General features: G+C 41.8%; 1 protein-coding gene and 1 long non-coding RNA gene across 2 annotated transcripts in view; one reads left to right on the top strand and one right to left on the bottom strand.

Moving 5' to 3' along the window:
* LOC143730892 (uncharacterized) overlaps positions 1–21,178 on the top strand; it is a 462,574-nt gene that overhangs the window by 220,772 nt on the left and 220,624 nt on the right. The gene's annotated exons all lie outside the window — the stretch shown is intronic.
* On the bottom strand, positions 5,252–7,480 carry LOC143730899 (uncharacterized). The gene is made up of 2 exons (XM_077221472.1): positions 7,416–7,480; positions 5,252–6,487 (listed from the first exon to the last, which is right to left on the bottom strand). Exon 2 carries the CDS (start codon positions 6,408–6,410, stop codon positions 5,265–5,267), a length of 1,146 nt encoding a protein of 381 aa, XP_077077587.1. The 5' UTR covers positions 6,411–6,487; positions 7,416–7,480; the 3' UTR covers positions 5,252–5,264.

Genomic DNA, 21,178 nt, shown 5'->3' with positions numbered 1-21,178 from the left:
GACATGACCTCGGCCACGGCTGCACCATAGCGTCCAACCCCAGAGGGGCTGGATGGCTGATGGAAAACCACAGATGACAATGCGTGGTCTCCTTGGAAGCGAATAGGTCCACCTCGGCGCGACCGAAACTCAACCAAAGGAGCTCCACCACCTTGGGATGGAGTCTCCAATCCCCCGGCCTCGGCCCCTGTCTCGACAGGGAGTCTGCTACCACATTCAAATACCCAGGAAGATACATTGCTCTCAGAAATAGTAACCTCCCTTGGGACCACAGGAGGATCTGACGGGCCAACTTGTAAAGCCGGCGAAACCGCAGGCCCCCCTGTTGATTTATATAAGAGACCACCGACGTGTTGTCTGACTGAACTAACACATGATGACCTCTCAGGTCTGCTAGGAAGTGTTTCAGAGCCTGGAACACCGCCAACATCTCTAGACAATTTATAAGCCTTGATAGATGATGGTCCTGCGACAGCCCTTGGGCTGGACGACCACTCGTGACCGCCCCCCACCCTGTGAGGGAAGCATCCGTCGTTAGCGTTACACGACGACAAAGAGCCCCCAACACAGGCCCTTTGAATAGGAACCAAGTTTCTTTCCACATGACCAGAGCACGAAGGCAGCGCCGCGTGACTTTGAACGTGCGGAGCGGATTTCCCCTCGGGGAGAATCCCTTGGTCCTGAGCCACCACTGTAGCGATCTCATGTACAACAGGCCGCAAGGTATAACGTCGGACGCTCCTGCCATCAGACCCGACAGTCTCTAAAACTGTTTTACAGTATGTAGCTGGCCTAGCTTTACTTGTTTCACAGCTGAGAGAATCGAAACGATGCGGGTCGGAGCGAGTCGCGCCTGCATCGAAACCGAAACCCAAACGACACCCAGAAAAGGGGTCTTCTGAGGAGATAATACACTTTTCTTTGCGTTCAGCCTCAACCCCAACCTCCTGATATGAACGAGAACGACATCTCAATGCCGAACCGCCATCTGCTCTGTCTGAGCTAAAATCAACCAATTGTTGATGTAATTGAGGACACGAACACCCTGAAGCCTCAGGGGCACTAGTGCTGCGTCCATGCATTTCGTGAAAGTGCGGGGAGATAAAGCTAGGCCAAACGGAAGAACCCTGTGCTGGTACACCTCGCCCCCGAAGGCGAATCTCAGGAACTTCCTGTGTTGTGGAAGGATGGAAATGTGGAAGTACGCGTCCCTTAGATCTATCGTGACAGACCAGTCCTCGGATCTGATTTGTGACACGATCTGCTTGATAGAGAGCATCTTGAATTTTGGCTTCCCTACCAAGCGATTCAATAGGCGCAGGTCTAAAATTGGACGCAACCCCCCATCCTATTTTGGAACGATGAAATATCGGCTGTAATAGCCTGACTCCACACTGGGAGGAGGAACCCGTTCTATAGCCTCCTTTTGAAGGAGTGCTTTCACCTCTTGTTCCATAACCAGAGCCTGCTCGGGTCCCACCACTGTAGGCAGAACCCCTCTGAATCTTGGTGGACGACACCTGAATTGGATAGCATAATCCCTTTCTATTGTCTGCAGGACCCAATGAGATATTTTTGGAAGGCTTTTCCACTCTGCCAGAAATTCTACTAAGGGTACCAGTCTCTCGAGACTGGCCTCTGGTGTAACTTGAGCAGCAAACGCAGCGCCCTGTAACGGCACACTGGCAGGGAACAACTGGTCTAACCGCTCTGAAACCCTCCTCAGAGGGAGCGAGCGTCCCTCAGGAAATCGCTCGCTGGGACCGTCTGCGCCCCGGCATGAAGGCGGGGTTGGCAGAACGGGCCCCTGAGGGCACCGAGGAAGAATGGGCACCGTAGAAAGAGGTGAACACCTTTCCGCCTCGGTGGGGACCACCCTCAGTGTCCTGCGCGCCGTGGCGCCAGGATTTCTTCTTAGCCGAAGCCTTCTTAGCGAATATAACTGTCCTCAGATCAGTTCTATTACTGGGAGATTTCGGCTGAGAGTGCCGCGGCTGAGCCCACTGTCCAGCAGGGGGAGCACGAGACGCGACACTCTGCTTCAGCGCCCTATAGACCATTTCAAGGACGTAAACAATAACAAATGCGTTGGAACGCTACTGCGCATGTCTGGCCCTGAAGCACTTCCGGTGTCTCCATTTTTAAACCATGGAGCTGTCAAAACAAAATGACTAGCGCATACTTTTTAAGTCTAGCTAAACCAGAACAGTTAAGATATTTAAAAAAAATTCAAATAGACGATAGCGTGGAATTACCGGATCCTTTAAATCAGACGCTGAGGCGACAACTATTCACTCAGAACGTAAAACATTTACCTGAAGTGTCGTATCCAGACGTGTACCATTATCTGGTTGAGACCGAGTGTGTATACACTAGAGAAGCGGTCAAGGCATATCGTAGCCTAGATGCTTACAATTATTTCCTTAGTGGAAAAGTTGGAAACATTTGTTCCTACAATGTGGACGACATTTGTCTTGTATTTGGCGAAGTTGGAGCAAGTCAGACATTGTCAAAAACGTACTCTGCGTGGTTCGTTGCTAAGGTGACCGGGGAGGTTATTAGTGGGCATTGCACTTGCATGGCTGGGTAAATATGTCTATTCAAATAATAAATCACATTGCTAATCCTCTAGTAAACGAATTGTTGTATTATATTATTACCTATTGCATAGCCTAATTAATTATTTCATACGTTTGGAAATATTTGTGGTTAGGTTAGGTGAAGTGTGTAGCCATGTTGCTGCCATCCTGGTTGCTGTGGAACAGTGTGTTAGAGAAGGTTTGAATGCTCCATCTGTGACATCTGAGCCCTGCATGTGGTCACGAATAAACAAGAAGGTGCATGCAATTCAATTCTGGCTAACGTGTTTTTGTTGTTGTTCTTGGTCTAATTCATATTAAATTAAAAATTCTAATCACATCCCTTATGAAAATGAACTATGGTTTTACTGCAAATAGAAAACATGGTTATTGTAGTTAAACCATGGTAACCACAAAATGAACCATAGTTTTGCAACACTAACCATAGTTTAACCATGATATTTATAATAAAACTGTGGTTATACAAATGAGTATCAAAAAACAAAACAAAAACATGGTTACTAGACTTCTTTTTCACATGGTTAATAACCATAGTTAATTTTCATAAGGGGTGTGTTGCTGCTTTTATATAAAAGTAGATACTCGCAGTAAATGTATAATCCCACTTTGTTTTAGATTGATCCAAAACCAGTAGCAGTCATAGACTTTTCCAAGCCTGTCAGACAAAGAGCAATTCAGAGTAGGGAGCCCATCTTACACAGTGTAGTCACACCGGTCTCACCAAGCATGCTTTTTAAGTCATTGAAGGTAAGGAATTTGCAGAAACCTGATGACAATATATGCAAAACACATGTTCCTATATGGTTTGCATGGATATAGTCACATACATGAATACATATATGGATATAGTCACCATACAAGTATCTAACTATATCTGTGAAATAAATAAATACCGTAAGAACACATTTCATGTTTTTCCATACACATACAGTATATATGTGTGCATTTGTATAGATTGAATCGTCAAATAAGAACTTTTTAATTACAAACCAGGTCATAGAAAAGTAGTTTTTATAAGCTACTAGATTGTTAATATTGTGTTACTCATTTGTTCCTGTGTAGGTATTCATTAACGAAGGAACCATATTCTAAAAAGTGTTATCAAATAATGTAAACCAATTGCAATACAGATATGCAAATACCGTCCTCAACATATACATTCACTCTTTTATGTTTTTTTTGGAAATTATCTGTATTGAGAGATGTGCTACACAAATAAATTTGACTATGACTTAATGTGATTCTGATTTCAGAATGAAATCCCAGACTGTGCACTGTTTACCACTATAACTGTAGGTAGTGATACAGACACTGCATCTGAGGGAGAGCAGGAGAACACAGACAGGGTTGATGTTCTGACTACAGCTGAGGCAGATTCTAGGGAGGAATCACACACAGCAGTTCCGGGTGACGCACCTTGTACCGACTGCACTGTAGATGCAACAAACTTGCCAAAGCCCCTCACACAGTTTTTTGATGAGAAGCACAGTTTATTGTCACAAGATGAACTACAAAATGAGCTAGATAAAATCATGCAAACCATCCCTACTTACTTTAATGAACTGAATTGTAAGCACCTCCAAGAAAATACACTGGGGCAGTCCTCTTGTGAACAGTGGTTTGAGCAGAGACAGGGCAGAATCACCGCTAGCCACTTTAATGAAGTGTTAAGAAGCAAGACAAGTCAAGCTAGCGTGACATCTAAAATCATGGGCTACACATCCAGCAGAAATGTACCAGCCTTAGCTTGGGGAAAGAATAATGAAAAACTAGCTAGAGAAGCATTTACTTCAAACCAGATGACTTGTCATGACAGCTTGATAGTAGAAGAAATAGGGTTAGTAGTAAATCCAAAGTTTCCTCATTTAGGAGCCAGCCCAGATGGAATAGTCCATTGCAAGTGCTGCCCACGTGCAACACTTGAAATAAAATGCCCCTTTAAGTATGCAAATATGTCCATAACTGATGCTATCAAGAACAAAGATTTCTGTCTGGGAAAAAACTTTGAGCTTAAACATAACCATGCATACTATGCACAAGTTCAGGGGCAAATGGCAGTGTGTGAACTGGAAACATCTTTCTTTGTCATTTGGACAAAAGAGGACTGCCACATTCAGAAAGTAGAGTTCTCTAAAGAGTACTGGGCTCAGATCAGAACAAAACTGGACCTCTTCTACAGACAGCACATTCTCACAGAAATTTGCACACACAAACTGATGAAACAATTTCTGATCGCAGAGACTTCCTGTTTGTGTAAAAGGAGGTCTAAAACATGTGTCACACAGTGCTCTGTCTGTCACAAGGTGTTTCATCTGAGATGTGTAGGCTTAAAAAGGCACCCTGGTGAGCAATGGTTTTGTTCTGTGTGTTCACCATAATCTAAATAAATGTGAATCCATACACAACCTTCCAAGTAATTTGTTAGAATTGTTATTTTAATAATTGTAATACATTCAATCAATTGCAGGACAACAAATATTCTCATTAACAAAAAAATGTTTAATAATTGTAGATAGTAGAAAAAATAATAATATTTAAAGACCAAACATAAATCCAATAGAAATCTATATACAACAGATATACATAATTCTGTACACAATCATTTAATAACAAAATAAAAGGTTTTCAACCACTTGTATTTGAATTGTCTCATGTATTTTTTTTTTACCGAATTAATGATTTGTCCAAATTAGATAATGCAGAACAAACCAAAAGAATTTTATCTACAGTTGCCACTGTGTCTTTTGATCTTCGCTTCACCAAGTTTATGGGGAGTGTTTGTCTTAAAATGCAGTACTTTTTAATTCGACCAATAGCTCTTTCCACGTGAATCCTCAACCTTGACATTTGACGTGACACAGACACTTCTTGTCCTGAAAGCTGCGTCTTTCCACGGGTTGAAGCTGGTATGAGTAGCTGGACTCCTTTCGCAGCAAAATACTCAGGGAAACTGAACCCTCTGTCAGCCATGACAATGTCTCCCTCTTCCAAAAGATCAATTAAACCAGATGATTTTGTGATTGTTTTGTCACTGGCTCTACCACCCCAAGACTGGGAAAGGAATGTGATTGACCCTGTTGGACTGATGCCAACCAAGAATTTGATGGTGTTGTGGGACTTATAGTTGGAGTATGTCATTGTTCTTGCACTGAGTGATGTTGGTCGGTCAATAAAAATCTCGCTGCAGTCTATGATACACCTCACTGAATTGAACGGAGGGCTTTTGAACAGGGCAGGAAGATTTTTTTTAATCTCTTCCCTAGAAGGCCAATGAATTAGAGAGCTGAAACGCTGTGTCATCACATTCAACCAGTCGTGAAATATTGCAGAGATTGTTGCACAACTGCAATGAAACCTGAAGGCAAGATCTTTATGAGTGAGGCCAAGTCTCAGTTTCATTAATACCAAGTAAAACTGGAGAGGTGTTGGAGGACTCTGTGTTCTCGGACTCCAAGCAGTGGTGAGATATGTCAAAAGGGCAAAAAACACTTTGGATGAGCGAAGGCCAGTGTAGAAGTGAATGATTTGATCATTGTTTAAATCCACATCAGATTTCAGTTGTTTCCTCTCACAGGTGAGAGTTTGTACCTTTGAATCTAGGCTTCTCACTTGCTCTTTGTAAGATGTGTTCAGTTTCTGCATATCTTCAATATCACTCATAGTGAGATCTGTTCCAACACACATATCATTGAAGGACTTAACTTGTGTTACATCTATGTCCATGTCCTGCACTTCCTCAGTAGGCTGAACTCCAATGCTCATCTCAGAGACCTCTGATGCTCGTCTCAGAGACCTCTGATATCGGTCCATTTTTCTGGAGGTGTCAGGTCTGTGAGGAAGCTTTGATGGTATGTAATCTGGATTTAGAGGATCATCTGATGGCTTTCCTAAAGACACAAGTAGAAAAACATTATTGGGACAGGTTATATATTTTGTACATCACTGGTTAAGGATAGATAAAGACCATGAGCACTTTTAATGTAATCATCAATAAACTAGCTAGCTAGCTATCAGTATGACCACTGCATACTGCACTGTAACACTTTAAAAAGGGTCTTGTATTAGTAATATTTTAGGTATCATGAACAAACAATTAACATTTTACAGCAAGTCTAATAGCGTTACATGCAAAATTGTTCATAATGTACAGCTTTGTTAGTGCCCTATGGCAAAATCGGGTTAAAGCTTTAAAACACAATAATTAAAAACAGATTTGTAATAAAAGTGTATTACTTTAATACTTAATATAAGATGATTTGACTGCTTTTATTGCTCTCTTCATTTATAAGTCGCTTTGGATAAAAGCATCTGCTAATGATTAAATGTAAATGTTTAAATTAACCAGGTTAATCAGCAATGATAAAAATAACCATACTGTTATTGTTTAATGCATTAGTGCATGTTGGAATTAACATTAAACAAGCTTAATAAGTGATGAAAAATTATGTTTATCGTTATATTTTGTGAAATAATGCAGTTAGCTAATGTTACACAATAAAACATTATTTGTAAAGTGTTATACACTGCTGTCAGCTGAATGGATAGCTATAGATAACTAATGTACGGCTAACGTTACTTTACTAATTATAGCCCACAGAACATTTAGAAATGAAACGGAAATAAAAATCTGGCTTTTTCACTGCAAACGTATCAAAACGCTAACGTTAGCTATTTAACGTTACATGCTATCTACGTTACATATGAAAACAATGACGGAGCCAAACTGCTAGCTCAATAATTATTCACCATAGTTAAATAGTTAACGTATAGAAATACAAATTATTTAGTGACACAAATGCCGTTTAAGTTACTTACCAGAGATAAAATGTGTGCTGCATATCCTAGAGTTGCTAGTTGGTATCCAGCCTTCTCTCTTCACTGCCGCAATCCAGGCGTCACAGTGGTTTTTGGTTTTCGGAAATCTAAACGCTTTGATTTCCTAAAGCAAGTTAGTTCCGGGCCTGAGAGAACAGCCAACAACCGAACAGCACGCCCCTAATTTAAATTTTGACATTTTTTATCAAATGAAAAAGAAAATAATCGAACAATTGCCATAAAAAACGCCTCCCGTCTGTTGTTTTGAATGTGCGCGGTAACTAACCGTAAACGTCTGAGGGCCAAACACGTCACTTCCTTCCATCTACAAATAGCCGTTGAAATGGTCTATATGATGAGCTCGCAGACGGCCGGGGCTGCTCCCGCTCAGCAGCCCCAGGGACATGAATTTTTAAAGGGAGAAATTTCTTAAAAGCTGTTGTTTGCTTTTCCTTCTCCTGGAATTTATCGATGACAGAATTTACAGCATCGCCAAATAAACCCAGGGGGGAGAGAGAAGTGTCTAAAAGGAAAGCTTTTTCTTTTTCTTTTATATTTGTCTGATTTAACCACAGATGTCTTTCTGCGGCCACCAGAGCTGCCATAGATCGACCCACTAGCTTGGCCGACGCAGTTCGCGAACCACGTCAGCACTGACCTCCTCACTCTCACTCACGTCCCTCAGCAGGTCAGCCTGGTATGCCTGCATAATAGACATAGTATGCAGACATGACGCAGCCTGACCCGCCGCCGAATACGCTTTACCCACAAAAACCGAAATATTTCTAAGAGGCTTGGTGGGAAATGCCGGTGCCTTAACAGATGACGCAGCCTCGAGGGAGAGAAAACTCGCAAGCGTCTCTTCCACGCGAGGCATAGCCGAATAACCATATGATTTTGCCCCCACAATATTAGAATATGTTGAAGTCTGGGGACTAAACACTCTATATTACACCGTTTTTTTCCACGATTTCGACACCTCAGTGTGGAGATCGGGAAAAAACGGCAAGCACCGGCATGGAGGTTGCACTTGTGACGGCAAAAATCTCTCATCTAATTTTGATTTAGAAACAGACTCCTGTCTAGTCACTGGCCATACAATGCTGAGTTTTTCTACAGCTCTTGTTAATACCTCCACTAGCTCATCACTTTCGGGAGTGTAAGGTGGCGAATCCTCCACATCTCCCTCATTTATAACTGGTGCCTCAGCCCGAGCGGAAGAAACCGCAGCGCGTGCTTCCGAACACGGGACTGAGGCACTGGATCTCACAGGTGAAGGGAGAGATAAGGCAGAGCCCGTCTCTAACCCCGCTGAGAGATCCATCTGCGATCCCCACGATACGCGTCGTCGCTCTGCCTCGGCAAGAGCGGGACCCGAACCGCGGGGAGCGCGCACCGAACCGCTCTCCTCGAAGAGCGCCCGGCGGAAGCGGAGCGTCCTTAATGGCAGACGCTCGCAATGCTCACAATCAGCTCCCTCGAGAGCTGACTGGGCATGCTGCACTCCCAAACAAACAACACAAAGAACGTGTGTATCCCCACTCGTAAAATAACGCGAGCAGGGAGGGACACACTTCCTAAACTGCTGTTCGTTCGCCATATCTCTCTTAATATATATATATATATATATATATATATATATATAAATTGTTTGTGTGGTGCAGAGTATGTAAAGACAGACAATATTCACACAGGGACAGATTCACATATAGCGCGACTGAAGGCACAGAAAGCTGTCGCGCTTGTGTTTATTGGGTGCTTTATAGTTTCCTGGTCTATGACGTCACCCGCCTATGACGTTCCATCTCTCCATTGGGCTGATTCCATACGTGCTTCATGACGCACAACGCAGGGGCGTTCCCACAGCGTTTGACGTAGCTCGAGTTCCCTTGAAAGGGAAAGTATATTTTTACTCAAAACTTATATATTTATGGAAATTTCTTGTTTGTTTGGAAGACACTCTTAATTAATTTGTAATGTACTTGTAATACAACAAAGTGTGCTTTAATATTACTAATCAAGCATTAAAAAACGCATGTACTTAAAGTGTACTAAGTATATTTGAAATTGTTTCAATTTAGCATCAAAAAGTACACTAAATACACTTAAAGTTATACTTTAGTATAATTTCATTATAACTAAAATAAACTTAGTACAAAAAAAATTATCCAAAATAGCACACTTCAAGTTAACTAATCATTAATATACTTGAAGTATACTGACAATTAGTCTGGCTGCAAGTATACTTAGCATACTTTTTTTTCACTAGGGCAGCCTTAGCAAATTGTTATAAGCTGAATCATAAAGCTTCTCAAGAAGCTGCCCTACAATCTTTCTTTATGTTTCGAAGATGCTCATAATGAATATGTAATGTACTTGTAGCACAAATAAAGTGCACTTTAATATCAATAATCAAGCATTTAATTAGTCACTACACAGGCATATCCTTAAAGTATACTAAATATACTTGAAGTTGTTCCAATTTAGTACACAAAAGTACATTAAATACACAGAGTTATGCTACAACTGAAATATACTTAGTACAAAATTAGTTGTTTCAAAATAGCACACTTCAAGTTAACTAATCATTAACACACTTGAAGTATACTGATAATTAGACTGGCTGCAAGTATAATTTTTTTTTTTTTACCAAAGCAGATTTATCGTCTTTTGTCGCCCTCTTCATCTCTAGATGGGGCACACACATAAATGTACAAAGAATTTACTAACACAACAAACTACATGCATCCATACATTCTCCAAATCACTTGTCTTGTGTAGGGTTGTGGGATTTTGGAGCATATCACAAAACCGTGGACAGATGGCCTGTCTATCAAAGACAAACATACATAAATTACAACAAATTTCATTATTTCATTCAATCTTTATTAAGGACACAGAATCCCGTAGCCTGGTAATACCAAACTCTGCTACTTCGCTTTGCTTCGTAGACAGAGTCTGGAATGGCATAATTGAAAAGTGTTTTCTTTCTCTTGTCTGAAGTATAAAATCATTGGTTACCGGTAAGCCAATCATATAACGTTTGGTCGAACTTCCACCGTAAACTCCATGTATGATGTGAAATACCGGAGTGAACATGGCTGTGAACGACTTTTGCAGATTATGTACAATTTTGACATTGATGAAACACATGTGAAACTTACGAGCCTATACATTAGCCTGCCCATATAGTTTACACCTCTGCCTAAACAAGTCTCTATCATCCGAAAGGTCATCTGTAATATAGTGTCCAAGATATTTAACCTCATCTGTGTCCTGTAGCACATTTCCACAAAGGTAAAAGTCTGGGAACCTCAACTTCTGATCCTCTTTTGTTTTAACAATCAGTATGTGACTTTTTAGGGCATTATATTTAATATCAAATGCATCATTCAGAAGCTTCTGTAGAACTGCACTATAAGGACTTATCATTACTAAGTCGTCTGCATACATCAAGTGATTACACAAAACCTCACCCACAAGACACCCAGTATTACATTCATTAAGATTCCCAGATAGATCATCAATATATAAATTGAACAAAAATGGAGACAGAAGTCCACCCTGACGTACTCCATTACTCACTTTGAAACAGTCTGATATAGAGTCGCCCCATTTCACCCTCATAGTCTGACAAGAATACCAAAAATAAGGATCCTAGTAAGGTATCCTGGGACACCTCTTTCTGTTAGTTTATCAAACAATTTGCCATGATTAATACGGTCAAAGGCTTTAGAAGCATCTAGAAAACACATGAATATTGTAGACCTCTGGTTGTTGTAATTATTCAGTAGTTCCTTAAGGGCAAAAATGCACATGTCAGTGCTATGCCCATGCTTGAAGCCAAACTGGTTAGGGACTGTTCGTTTTTTATTGAAGGGGCTACCGGAGGAGTTTTGAGATCTAAAGTCAAAATAGACTTGACCTTCCCTTCACCAGCAATACATTTTTCTATGACCCTCCAAAATGATTGTGAAAAAAGGCATGACACTTATGCGATATCACGATTTTTTTATTGTGAATGATTTAATGTCTCCACGATCTGCTTTTGAAGAAATATGGTAGTACTACAGCACACATTCTATCAGCTGCAGTTCTGGCGCCTCATTCCCAATAGGCTACTGTAAAACTCGACGTACATTCACATCACATGTCAATGCAGCGGTAGAGTTACACTCACAGGACACTGCACTTATTCGCAATCCCAAAAGTTAATTATTTGCTCATGCTTTAAAGCAGCGGTTTTCAAACCCTGTGTGGGTTGCCAGGATGATTTAAGGAAAATATAATTAAATTAAAAAACAAAATTTGTTTTCATAAAATCATAGTCTATAGGCCTATATAAAAAAACATGCGAAATATGGATATTTCAATAATTAATAAATTAATAAAACGAAAGAAAAAACTGCATGCTGCTGAGTTTGGTTCATTGAGGCGTGGCGTTTCACAAACAAGTTGACGGAAAGGAAACCAAGATGGCAGTTTGTTTGTTTTCTTCATTTTACAAAAGCACAATGTTGTATTTTATTGCGAGTGTACACAAATATACTGTGCAGTTTCGAATGATGTCCTTTCGCTTTCAATTATTTAGTTTTGGCTTGTTTATATTTTTTTTTTTTCATTCTTGTTCTGTTCTGAAAATCATTTAATTTAAAGGATTTGTTGTGGAATATTTTTTGTGTATTTTTTAAGCATACAGCAAACGATAATATGCTATTAATTGGTTAAAATTCTTACGATCTGTTGGTTAACCGGTTAATTAGCATCCCTGAATCAAAAGAGTGCAAAATGCCAGTGCTTGTGCATCATCAGTTGTTAACAAAAGTGCCGAGCTGTATTTTTGTACCATCTGTGCACAACAGTGTTTCAAATGCGCATTTTACAGTCTATGCTTCAGTCCCAATACTGTAAAACTCGACGTACATTCACATCACATGTTAATTCAACGGTAGAGTTAAACTCACATTACACTGCACTTATTCACAATCACAAAAGTTCATTATTTGCTCGTACTTTAAAGCTTTGCCGGGTAAACATTACATTCGCGTTCTGTTCTGACATGACGCACTTTTTCTGAGTGCGTACGTCCGAAGCGCGCACACGCAGTAAGTACGTTGTTGTGTTTTGGGAGCAAGCTGTTATACTGATGTAGCTGCTGTTAGCCAAATCAGCATATCAATTCTCGATTAGCAATGTTAGCCTTTTATTCATCTTGATTTTCATCGTTTATTCATCTAGATTTTGGTGGATAGACTAGGTTAGTGTAATACTGACAAGCTATGGCATGATTTGTTCCTTCTAGAAAGCATCATTCAGCCAATAGACACACAAATGCAGTGGTAATTTCTAGCTATAGTCTCCTCTGTACTGGACCTTAAATGGTATTCTGTTGCTGAAGCTGTAGCTCTGTAGCTTAAATGTTAAAATGCAGAGCGTTGCCATGGACACAGTTCTGTTCATTCTGGAGCAATACAATCGTTTTTAAATCAATAAACTCCTTTATTTATCCGGAGATCGTCCGGTTACGCTATTGCCTTATTCCAAACCGGCCATTGCGCTACCTCTAAAATGGCCGCCGTTACCCACAATGCACCGTTCCATGACGTCTACACCCGAGCTCTATAGATTGGTATTGCTGCTTCCACAGACATCAGTGTGTATTTTACAAACTCCAAATGTATTGTTTTACTAGAGCGTATGTGTATTTAAAGTCTGAAACCTAAAATAAACATTATGAGGTTGAAAATACTGCATAGTTGTGATATATGACAGCCCTGAGCTCGTCCGTCTCTGGCTCAGTGCCAACCAACGCGCGAAAGCACAGTTTGAATCTGGCAGTTATGTCACGTCACTGAACATTCTAAGTCCCATATGTGGGACCGTACCGGTGAAAAGGTTAAACATTTCATTTGTAACCATGGATACAAAAATGAAACTGAGGAGGCACAAATCAGATCTGAGGGGGGATTGCCCCCTTTTGCCCCCTCGTGGTGCCGGGCCTGCATGCGCTTAACATGTCTGTGATCGGCTACAATGCTCATCCACTGCAACCTTTCACGCCATGATTAAAATATAATGCTATAATCAACACTTTTCACGATTAGTAAAACTTGAGAAGCCAATCACAGCAGTGGGCGTTTACACTGAAGTCTCACACAGACACGCCCCTTGAAACAGATAATTGAAATCAGAGGGCTAGAATCAGAGTATGAAAAATGCCTTTTATTTCTAAATTATGACCATTTTTCAGAATCAGAATCAATTTTATTGCCAAGTAGTGTTGTGCACATACAAGGAATTTTGCTTTGGTAATAAGGTGTTACCGAGGCTGCTATAATCAGCGCCAACTTGAGAAAAATACAGCATGACATGAGGAGAGGTGAGGAGAAAAAAAAAGGCGACCCCCAGACTATGCTCCTGTAAGGAGAACAGTCTGGGAACAGGAAAAAACACCTCAGCAACATTAGCACATAAACAGTACACTCTACAAACAAGACATTGCAACACGGTTGGGAGTGGGGAATGGAGGTAATCCAGGCCAGGCAAGCAGCATCTGGTCCTGCAGCCATTATGGCGCTGGTCACAGACCCGCCTGTCAGACTGGGGGAACGAAGCGGCGAAGGCGTGGGATGGGGTGTGGGGGGGGTGCATATCTGTGTATGTGTAAGTTCATGTGTGTGTAGGCCTGGAGAGAGTCGCTAAGCCAGCACCATAATCTAGGAGCCTCAGTCCGCAGGATTGTCATAGCGATACACAGCAAGTTGCCATGGAGACAACCTTGATCATGTCCCAGGCAGTCAACAATCACCAGGTGTCTGAGGAGTCGGGGAAGGAATGCAAGAGCGGCTCACTGCAGTGCTCTCCCGGGAGAGTTGTTGTTCCAGCAGCGGCCTTGGCCGAGGTCAGTGCTGGTAGGGTGGTGCCGAAACAGATAAGATTGGGATTGTTTGGTCTTGGGGCATAGCCGCATTCAATTTATACAGGCTATTCTCCTGCTCCATTTTGGTCTCTGAAACGATCCATCTGCCTTTGCAAAGCTGTGAGCTTCTCCATGATGCTATCCATATTGTGGTTCATAGACCCAGTCTGAGTGCTGACAGCTCTGCCCACCGCTTCAATCATCACGGGCAGCCTTGCGAGGGCTTTTGACAGCTGCACCGTCTGCTTAGTTCCTCGATAAACCAGGGCAATGCCTAATCCAATCAGCAGAAGACCTGTTATCATGGTGCCGAATAGGTAGATATCTTCAATGTCCTCCACGGAAAGAGCCACCAGACACACGACCCGCCACCTCTCCCACGCGTCCATCGTGTAGCCAGCTGTGAACGTTCCGGCAGGGCAGTCAGGTTCCCATGAACCCAAGCTTCTCGTCGAGAAGATGGTGTCAATTGCGTTGAGAGACCAGTTGATCAAATCCATAATTTCTTGGTTTTGGAGAGCAGTGTAGCGAGAGTCTCTCAAAGTACAAGACATTAGACGTGACGAGAGAAGCAAAGCAGGAGAGGTAAGGGGAGGGAGAGGGAGAGAAAATGCGACCGCCTTCGTTAAGAGCCAAGAGGGAATTTGGTAATAATTTTGATGTGAAAATCATAATAACGTTATAAGTGCATCCCAGGAAACATTATAAAACAATAAAATAAAGCAGTTCATGACCCCTTTTATAAGAAAAGCAATGTAATTTGGTTATATTACATGTTTACTTTTTTATTTATCCATTATCAAGAGTTACACTGTAAAACAATGTCAGTACCAGCATGACAAATAATTAGAAATTAAGATAAAAGTAAAAAAGCAGATTTTTACCTTTGCTACCTTTGTCAACTGAATGAATGTATGTTTGAAAATAAAATTCAATCTCGATTAAAGAAGCTTAAGTTTAAGGCAAATAAAACCATGAAATGGAATGTAGTGTCTGGAAAAAAAAAGAAATGTCAAGATCTGTTAACCTAACAACAGTCAGCTTCAGTAATCTGCTTCCTGGGGAGTTGGGCTTGCAGGCTGTGCATATGACATACCATGTACTATGTGCACAGAGCAAAAGAAGTTGAGCTTCTCCTCACAGTCTCTGTGTGTCCAGATCCTTGTTTGCTGGTCCAGGGCTCCACAACGAAGGTTTCTGGCAGGACACTGGGGCGGTCCCGTCTGAGACCAGACCGTAAAGTCAAGATCATCTCCATTGACCCATCTCCACTCTCCTGCTAGAAAGCGTAAACCAGTCCACACATATCCAGTTTCAGCCTGTGTGATTTGTCCTAAAGTAGAATTCATCCTGTTCATTGAGTTCAGACTCGCCAGATCATTATAATGTTTTCTGCAGTATTCCAGAGCTCCTTCCCAGCTCTCTTCCTGCCGCACCAGAACAAACTCTGATATGTTCATACAGAAGAAGGCATATTTATCTGTGCATTCAATGTCATGCAGTTTCTTATGACCTTTGTGTAGAAAAGCACATGTACCATCTCCAGGTTGTTTATTACTATCCCAGCTAATTTGTGTTGCATTTTCTCCTCCGGTCCACTTCCAGACTTCTGATATTTTGTAGAGACCAACCCAGGCATCAGAAGTTTGACCAACTGCATCTTCCAAAAATTGCTGCTCCTCGCTCTCATTGGTGAAGGTGGACAGGTCATGAAAGAAAATTCTGCAGTGCTGTAGTGCATCATCCCAGTTCTTCTCCTGATTCACAAAGAAATGTTGTTTAATGAGACCGGAGGAGAGTCCGTAGAGCTCCAAGATTAGGAGCACAGTGAGTGTCGTCTTCATTTTCATCCAGTGAAGAGATTTCATTATTTTTCAATGATTAGTTGAGGTAGAGGCCAGAATTGTGCATGATGACACTGACTCTCTTTTACTTAAACTGACATACAGCCAATGACAAAAGAGTGTGAGGGTGTGACCAATCACAGCACACCTTTACAGGCGGAACAAACAAATCAGCTGCATTGAATAATCAAATAAACCTCATAATATTTCTAAGACATTGTGGGCAGGTAAAACTGGCAGGCATGAAACATTTATGCATGTGCATGTGCTGAACAACATAAAAAAACATTTCCCCCTCTTTGGTCTGCTAAATCTCTTCAACAGACACAAAGAGAGTAGACAAGTTTTGCACACTAGTATCCAACTGTAAACCCTTCGGAACATATTTTGCAAACTATCCTTGGAATTTTTCCAATTCTTTTCAAAAGTGTTTGGGTAGATTCTCTCAGTCACGGAAATGCAAACAGATCTAGTAAAGTATATCTTGAATGGCATCCAAACAAACTGAAATGCATTTGCCTTTGGGCTGGGCTGTAGCTAATGAGGTGAAAGGTGCAATTGCAAGGTGCAGGCAGGATTGATGTAGGATATAACATCATAAATTAAATTTGTTGAACATTGCAATGAAAATTAGAAGACATATTCTCTACGCAGCCCCATATGCACAAAGTGACACAGTCATCTAGCCATCACTATTTGGCCCTTTTCAGAGTCACTCAGACCTCACAAAACTAGGAAATTCATATTGCATTTACTACTGGCTTTGGAGCCAAGCAATCATTGGATGGTCGGAAAATTATTTGAAATAGTTTTTAAATGAACTAAGAAAATGCTCCTTATAAATATAAATTATTTACCATGCACATATTTTTGCATGTTTCACTTACTTAGATTTAGACGATTAGGTGAGGATTTGGTTTTCAAGTAAACTGTGAGTGAATGTAAATGTGTAATTGCAGTGTTGTGCATTCTCACAGCTGACGTAACAAAACCAAATTATTGGTGACCAAAGTTACCAATAACATATCAAGCAAAACATCTGTCTGTCTGAGAGTCTTTGCCCTAAATTTTCTGTTGAATGTTTAATCATTGTAAATTATCTTTGGTATTATTATTATTACTAACACTACTAAAATAATTACTGTATGCTTTAATGTCAAACTCCACTTGTTATACTCAAGATGGCTATGTGGATGTCACACTGCAAAGTCACAGTGCCAGCAACATGATACAAACAAATAAAGAAATAGCTATCAAATCAACATCCAAAATCATTCAAATCAATTTCTATTGTCAGAGCGCAAATCATTAACATGAAGGGTCAAGCTGTTGGAAGTTCACTCAAACCATCAACAGAAATGATCTCATATGCAAAAGACGCCAGCAGATATATAGGCTGTCACCTCCCACGGATTGTTGCCCTTTCCGAGTAAAGTAAATTATGCCCAGTTTACACAGAATGCATTTTTGCGTTCCACTCTACTGCTTAAAGTTGACATGAAACAAAAGTTGTGAACCTTTTCTTTTCTAATGTAATATATATCCAAGTGAAATGGCTTCTTGAATGAGAAAAAAAAAAAAATAGGCAGGACTAAATGCACCTGTTCATAGTAGTTTGATAGACAAAAAACAGCCTCAGAGTTGATCGCATTTAATTCATTTCTGTTAATCAACTATTCATTCTAAAATTTGGGAAATATTACGCATTTTATTTCACTTTGCATAAGTTTTTAAAGAGGTAGCAATGTGCTTGAACTTTTTGTGCTTGAACTTGCGAACAAGGTTGTGCCCAATGATCAAAATATCAGTCATCGCGGCGCCATCTTGGATGTTAGTATCCAAGATGGCGCCGCGGATGGCTGCCTCGGTGTGGAGCTCTCCAGCTATTGTGTTGTTTTTGTTCGTTTGTTCTGCGTTTAGTCATTCTTTTCCAATCAGTTTCACCAAAGACGAACTACTGGACATTAGGAAACACACACCAGAAACCTTTTCTACAGTTTTTGACGCGCGTTCAGACGCAAATGCGGGAAGCGAGCCGGCGCGCTGGTTAAACTCCGCGAGCGCGGCCTGCGCACTGCACTCCCCAGTATTCATCTCGCGAATCTCCGATCCCTTCCTAACAAAACGGATGAACTTCTTCTCCTCACCCACACTAACAAGGATTTTTTAAACTCTGCTGCTTTGTGCTTCACTGAAACCTGGCTGAGTGAAGCCATACCGGACAACGCAATACATCTGCCGGGTTTCCAGCTGTTCCGAGCGGATCGCATCGCGGAGCTAACGGGGAAAACGAGAGGTGGTGGATTGTGTTTCTACATTAACGAAAGTTGGTGTTCAGATGTAACAACACTTAAGAAGATGTGCTCTCCTAATTTAGAGGCACATTTCATAAACTGTAAACCCTTCTACTCGCCTCGGGAATTTTCCTCTTTCATTCTCGTGAATGTTTACATCCCTCCAGACGCGTGCGTGAGCGCGGCGCTACAACAGCTGGCTGAACAAATATCTGAAACGGAACAAAGGTACCCAGACTCTCTTTTAATCATTCTTGGGGATTTTAACAAAGCAAATCTTTCCCGTGAACTACCAAAATACAGACAGCACGTTACATGTCCCACCAGAGAAAGTAATATACTGGACCACTGTTACACCACAATAAGGAATGCGTATCACTCCGTCCCACGGGCAGCTTTGGGGCTCTCTGATCACTGTTTGGTTCATCTCATACTGACCTACAGGCAGAAACTGAAATCAGCTAAACCTGGAATAAGGACTGTAAAAAGATGGACTAATGAAGCAGAGCAGAATCTACAGGCCTACTTTGATTGCACTGATTGGAATGTTTTTGAAGCTGCTACCAATGATCTGGATGAGCTCACAGATACTGTAACATCATATATAAGTTTCTGTGAGGATACATGCATTCCTACCAGGACATTCTTATCATTCACTAATGATAAACCATGGTTTACTGGGAAACTCAAACACCTTCGTCATGCCAAAGAGGATGCTTACAGAAGTGGGGATAAAATCTTGTATAACCAGGCCAGAAACATATTGACAAAGGAGATCAGAGTTGCTAAAAGGAACTACTCTGATAAACTGAAAAACCAGTTTTCATCCAACGACCCATCATCAGTCTGGAATGGCCTGAGGAACATCACCAACTACAAGTCACCATCCCCTCGATCTGTGGACAATCAACACCTGGTTGACGATTTAAATTCATTTTACTACCGGTTTGAAAAGCCCTCATTCACACCACACACCCGGTCTGATCTGCACTTCACACATTCAGCATCACCTCCTGTACTCCAATTATCACTCCCCCCTCCTGCCATCCAACCTGAGCTTAAGGTCTGTGTGGAGGACGTGAGCCGAGTCTTCAAAAAACAGAAGACTAGGAAAGCCTCAGGCCCAGACGGCATCTCATCTGCTTGTTTAAAAGCCTGCGCTGACCAACTGGCCCCGGTCTTCACGCAGATCTTCAACAGATCATTGGAGCAGTGTGAAGTTCCCTGCTGCTTCAAACGCTCCACTATCATTCCTGTCCCCAAAAAACCCAAAATCACTGGACTTAATGACTACAGACCTGTCGCTCTCACGTCTGTGGTCATGAAGTCGTTTGAAAGACTGGTTCTGGCCCACCTGAAGGACATCACTGGACCCCTGCTGGATCCCTTTCAGTTTGCTTACAGAGCAAACAGGTCTGTGGATGATGCAGTCAACATGGGACTGCATTATATCCTGCAACATCTCGACAGACCAGGGACTTATGCAAGGATCCTCTTTGTGGACTTCAGTTCGGCCTTCAATACCATCATGCCTGGTCTTCTCACAGCCAAACTGACCCAGCTCTCCATACCATCCTCGATCTGTCAGTGGATCACCAGCTTCCTGACGGACCGGCAGCAGCGAGTGAGACTGGGGAAACACACATCCAAGACACTCACAATCAGCACCGGAGCCCCCCAAGGGTGCGTTCTCTCCCCACTGCTCTTCTCCCTGTACACTAATGACTGCACTTCTAAAGACCCCACTGTCAAGCTCCTGAAATTTGCAGACGACACCACTGTCATCGGTCTCATCCAAAACGGTGACGAGTCTGCTTACAGACTGGAGGTTGAACAGCTGGCTGCCTGGTGCAGTTATAACAACCTTGAGCTGAACACGCTCAAAACAGTGGAGATGATCGTGGACTTCAGGAGGAACAGCCCAGCACTCCCCCCACTCACCATCATGAACAGCACTGTGGAAGCAGGGGAGTCATTCAGGTTCCTGGGCACTATCATCTCTCAGGACCTGAAGTGGGACAATCACATTGACTCCACTGTGAAAAAGGCCCAGCAGAGACTGTACTTCCTTCGCCAGCTGAGGAAGTTCAACCTGCCACAGGATCTGCTGATTCAGTTCTACTCAGCCGTCATTGAGTCTGTCTTGTGCGCTTCCATCACTGTCTGGTTTGGTTCAGCTACCAAATCAGACATCAGGAGACTACAACGGACAGTCCGGACTGCGGAGAGGATCATTGGTGCCCCCCTGCCAAACCTCCAGGACCTGTACTCTTCCAGAGTGAGGAAGAGAGCAGGTAAAATCATCACAGACTCCACTCACCCTGGACACCACCTGTTTGAACTGTTACCGTCAAGACGGAGACTCAGATCACTGGCCACAAGAACATCTCGGCACAGGAACAGTTTCTTCCCACAGGCCATTTCCCTCCTGAACAGTTAACACTCCTCCCAAGGCATATGCCTGTAAGTGCAATACTCCCACTGTTTAGTGCAATATCCCACAACTCAGGTGATACTTATATGTAGATTTATTTATTTATAATATTCAAAACACTGTAAATAGGTTCGTAATCTGTAAATCTGAAAATGTCTATTCTGACTAAACCCAACTGTGATAGCTTTATTCTCATATACTTATATATATTTTTTTATTCTTATAATTTGTAGTATTATGTTTCATGTTGTATTTGTATTTGTATATGTCCA

This window comes from Siphateles boraxobius, unplaced genomic scaffold (assembly GCF_051911475.1).
Source record: "Siphateles boraxobius isolate OS27281-9 unplaced genomic scaffold, OSU_SipBor_1 83, whole genome shotgun sequence".
In the NCBI taxonomy this organism is placed as follows: domain Eukaryota; kingdom Metazoa; phylum Chordata; class Actinopteri; order Cypriniformes; family Leuciscidae; genus Siphateles; species Siphateles boraxobius.
This window is presented reverse-complemented; position numbering and strand designations above follow the sequence as displayed.

Coding starts and splice junctions, on each gene's coding strand:
- LOC143730899 (XM_077221472.1), bottom strand. CDS start 6,410: ATGGACCGATATCAGAGGTCTCTGAGACGAGCATCAGAGGTCTCTGAG.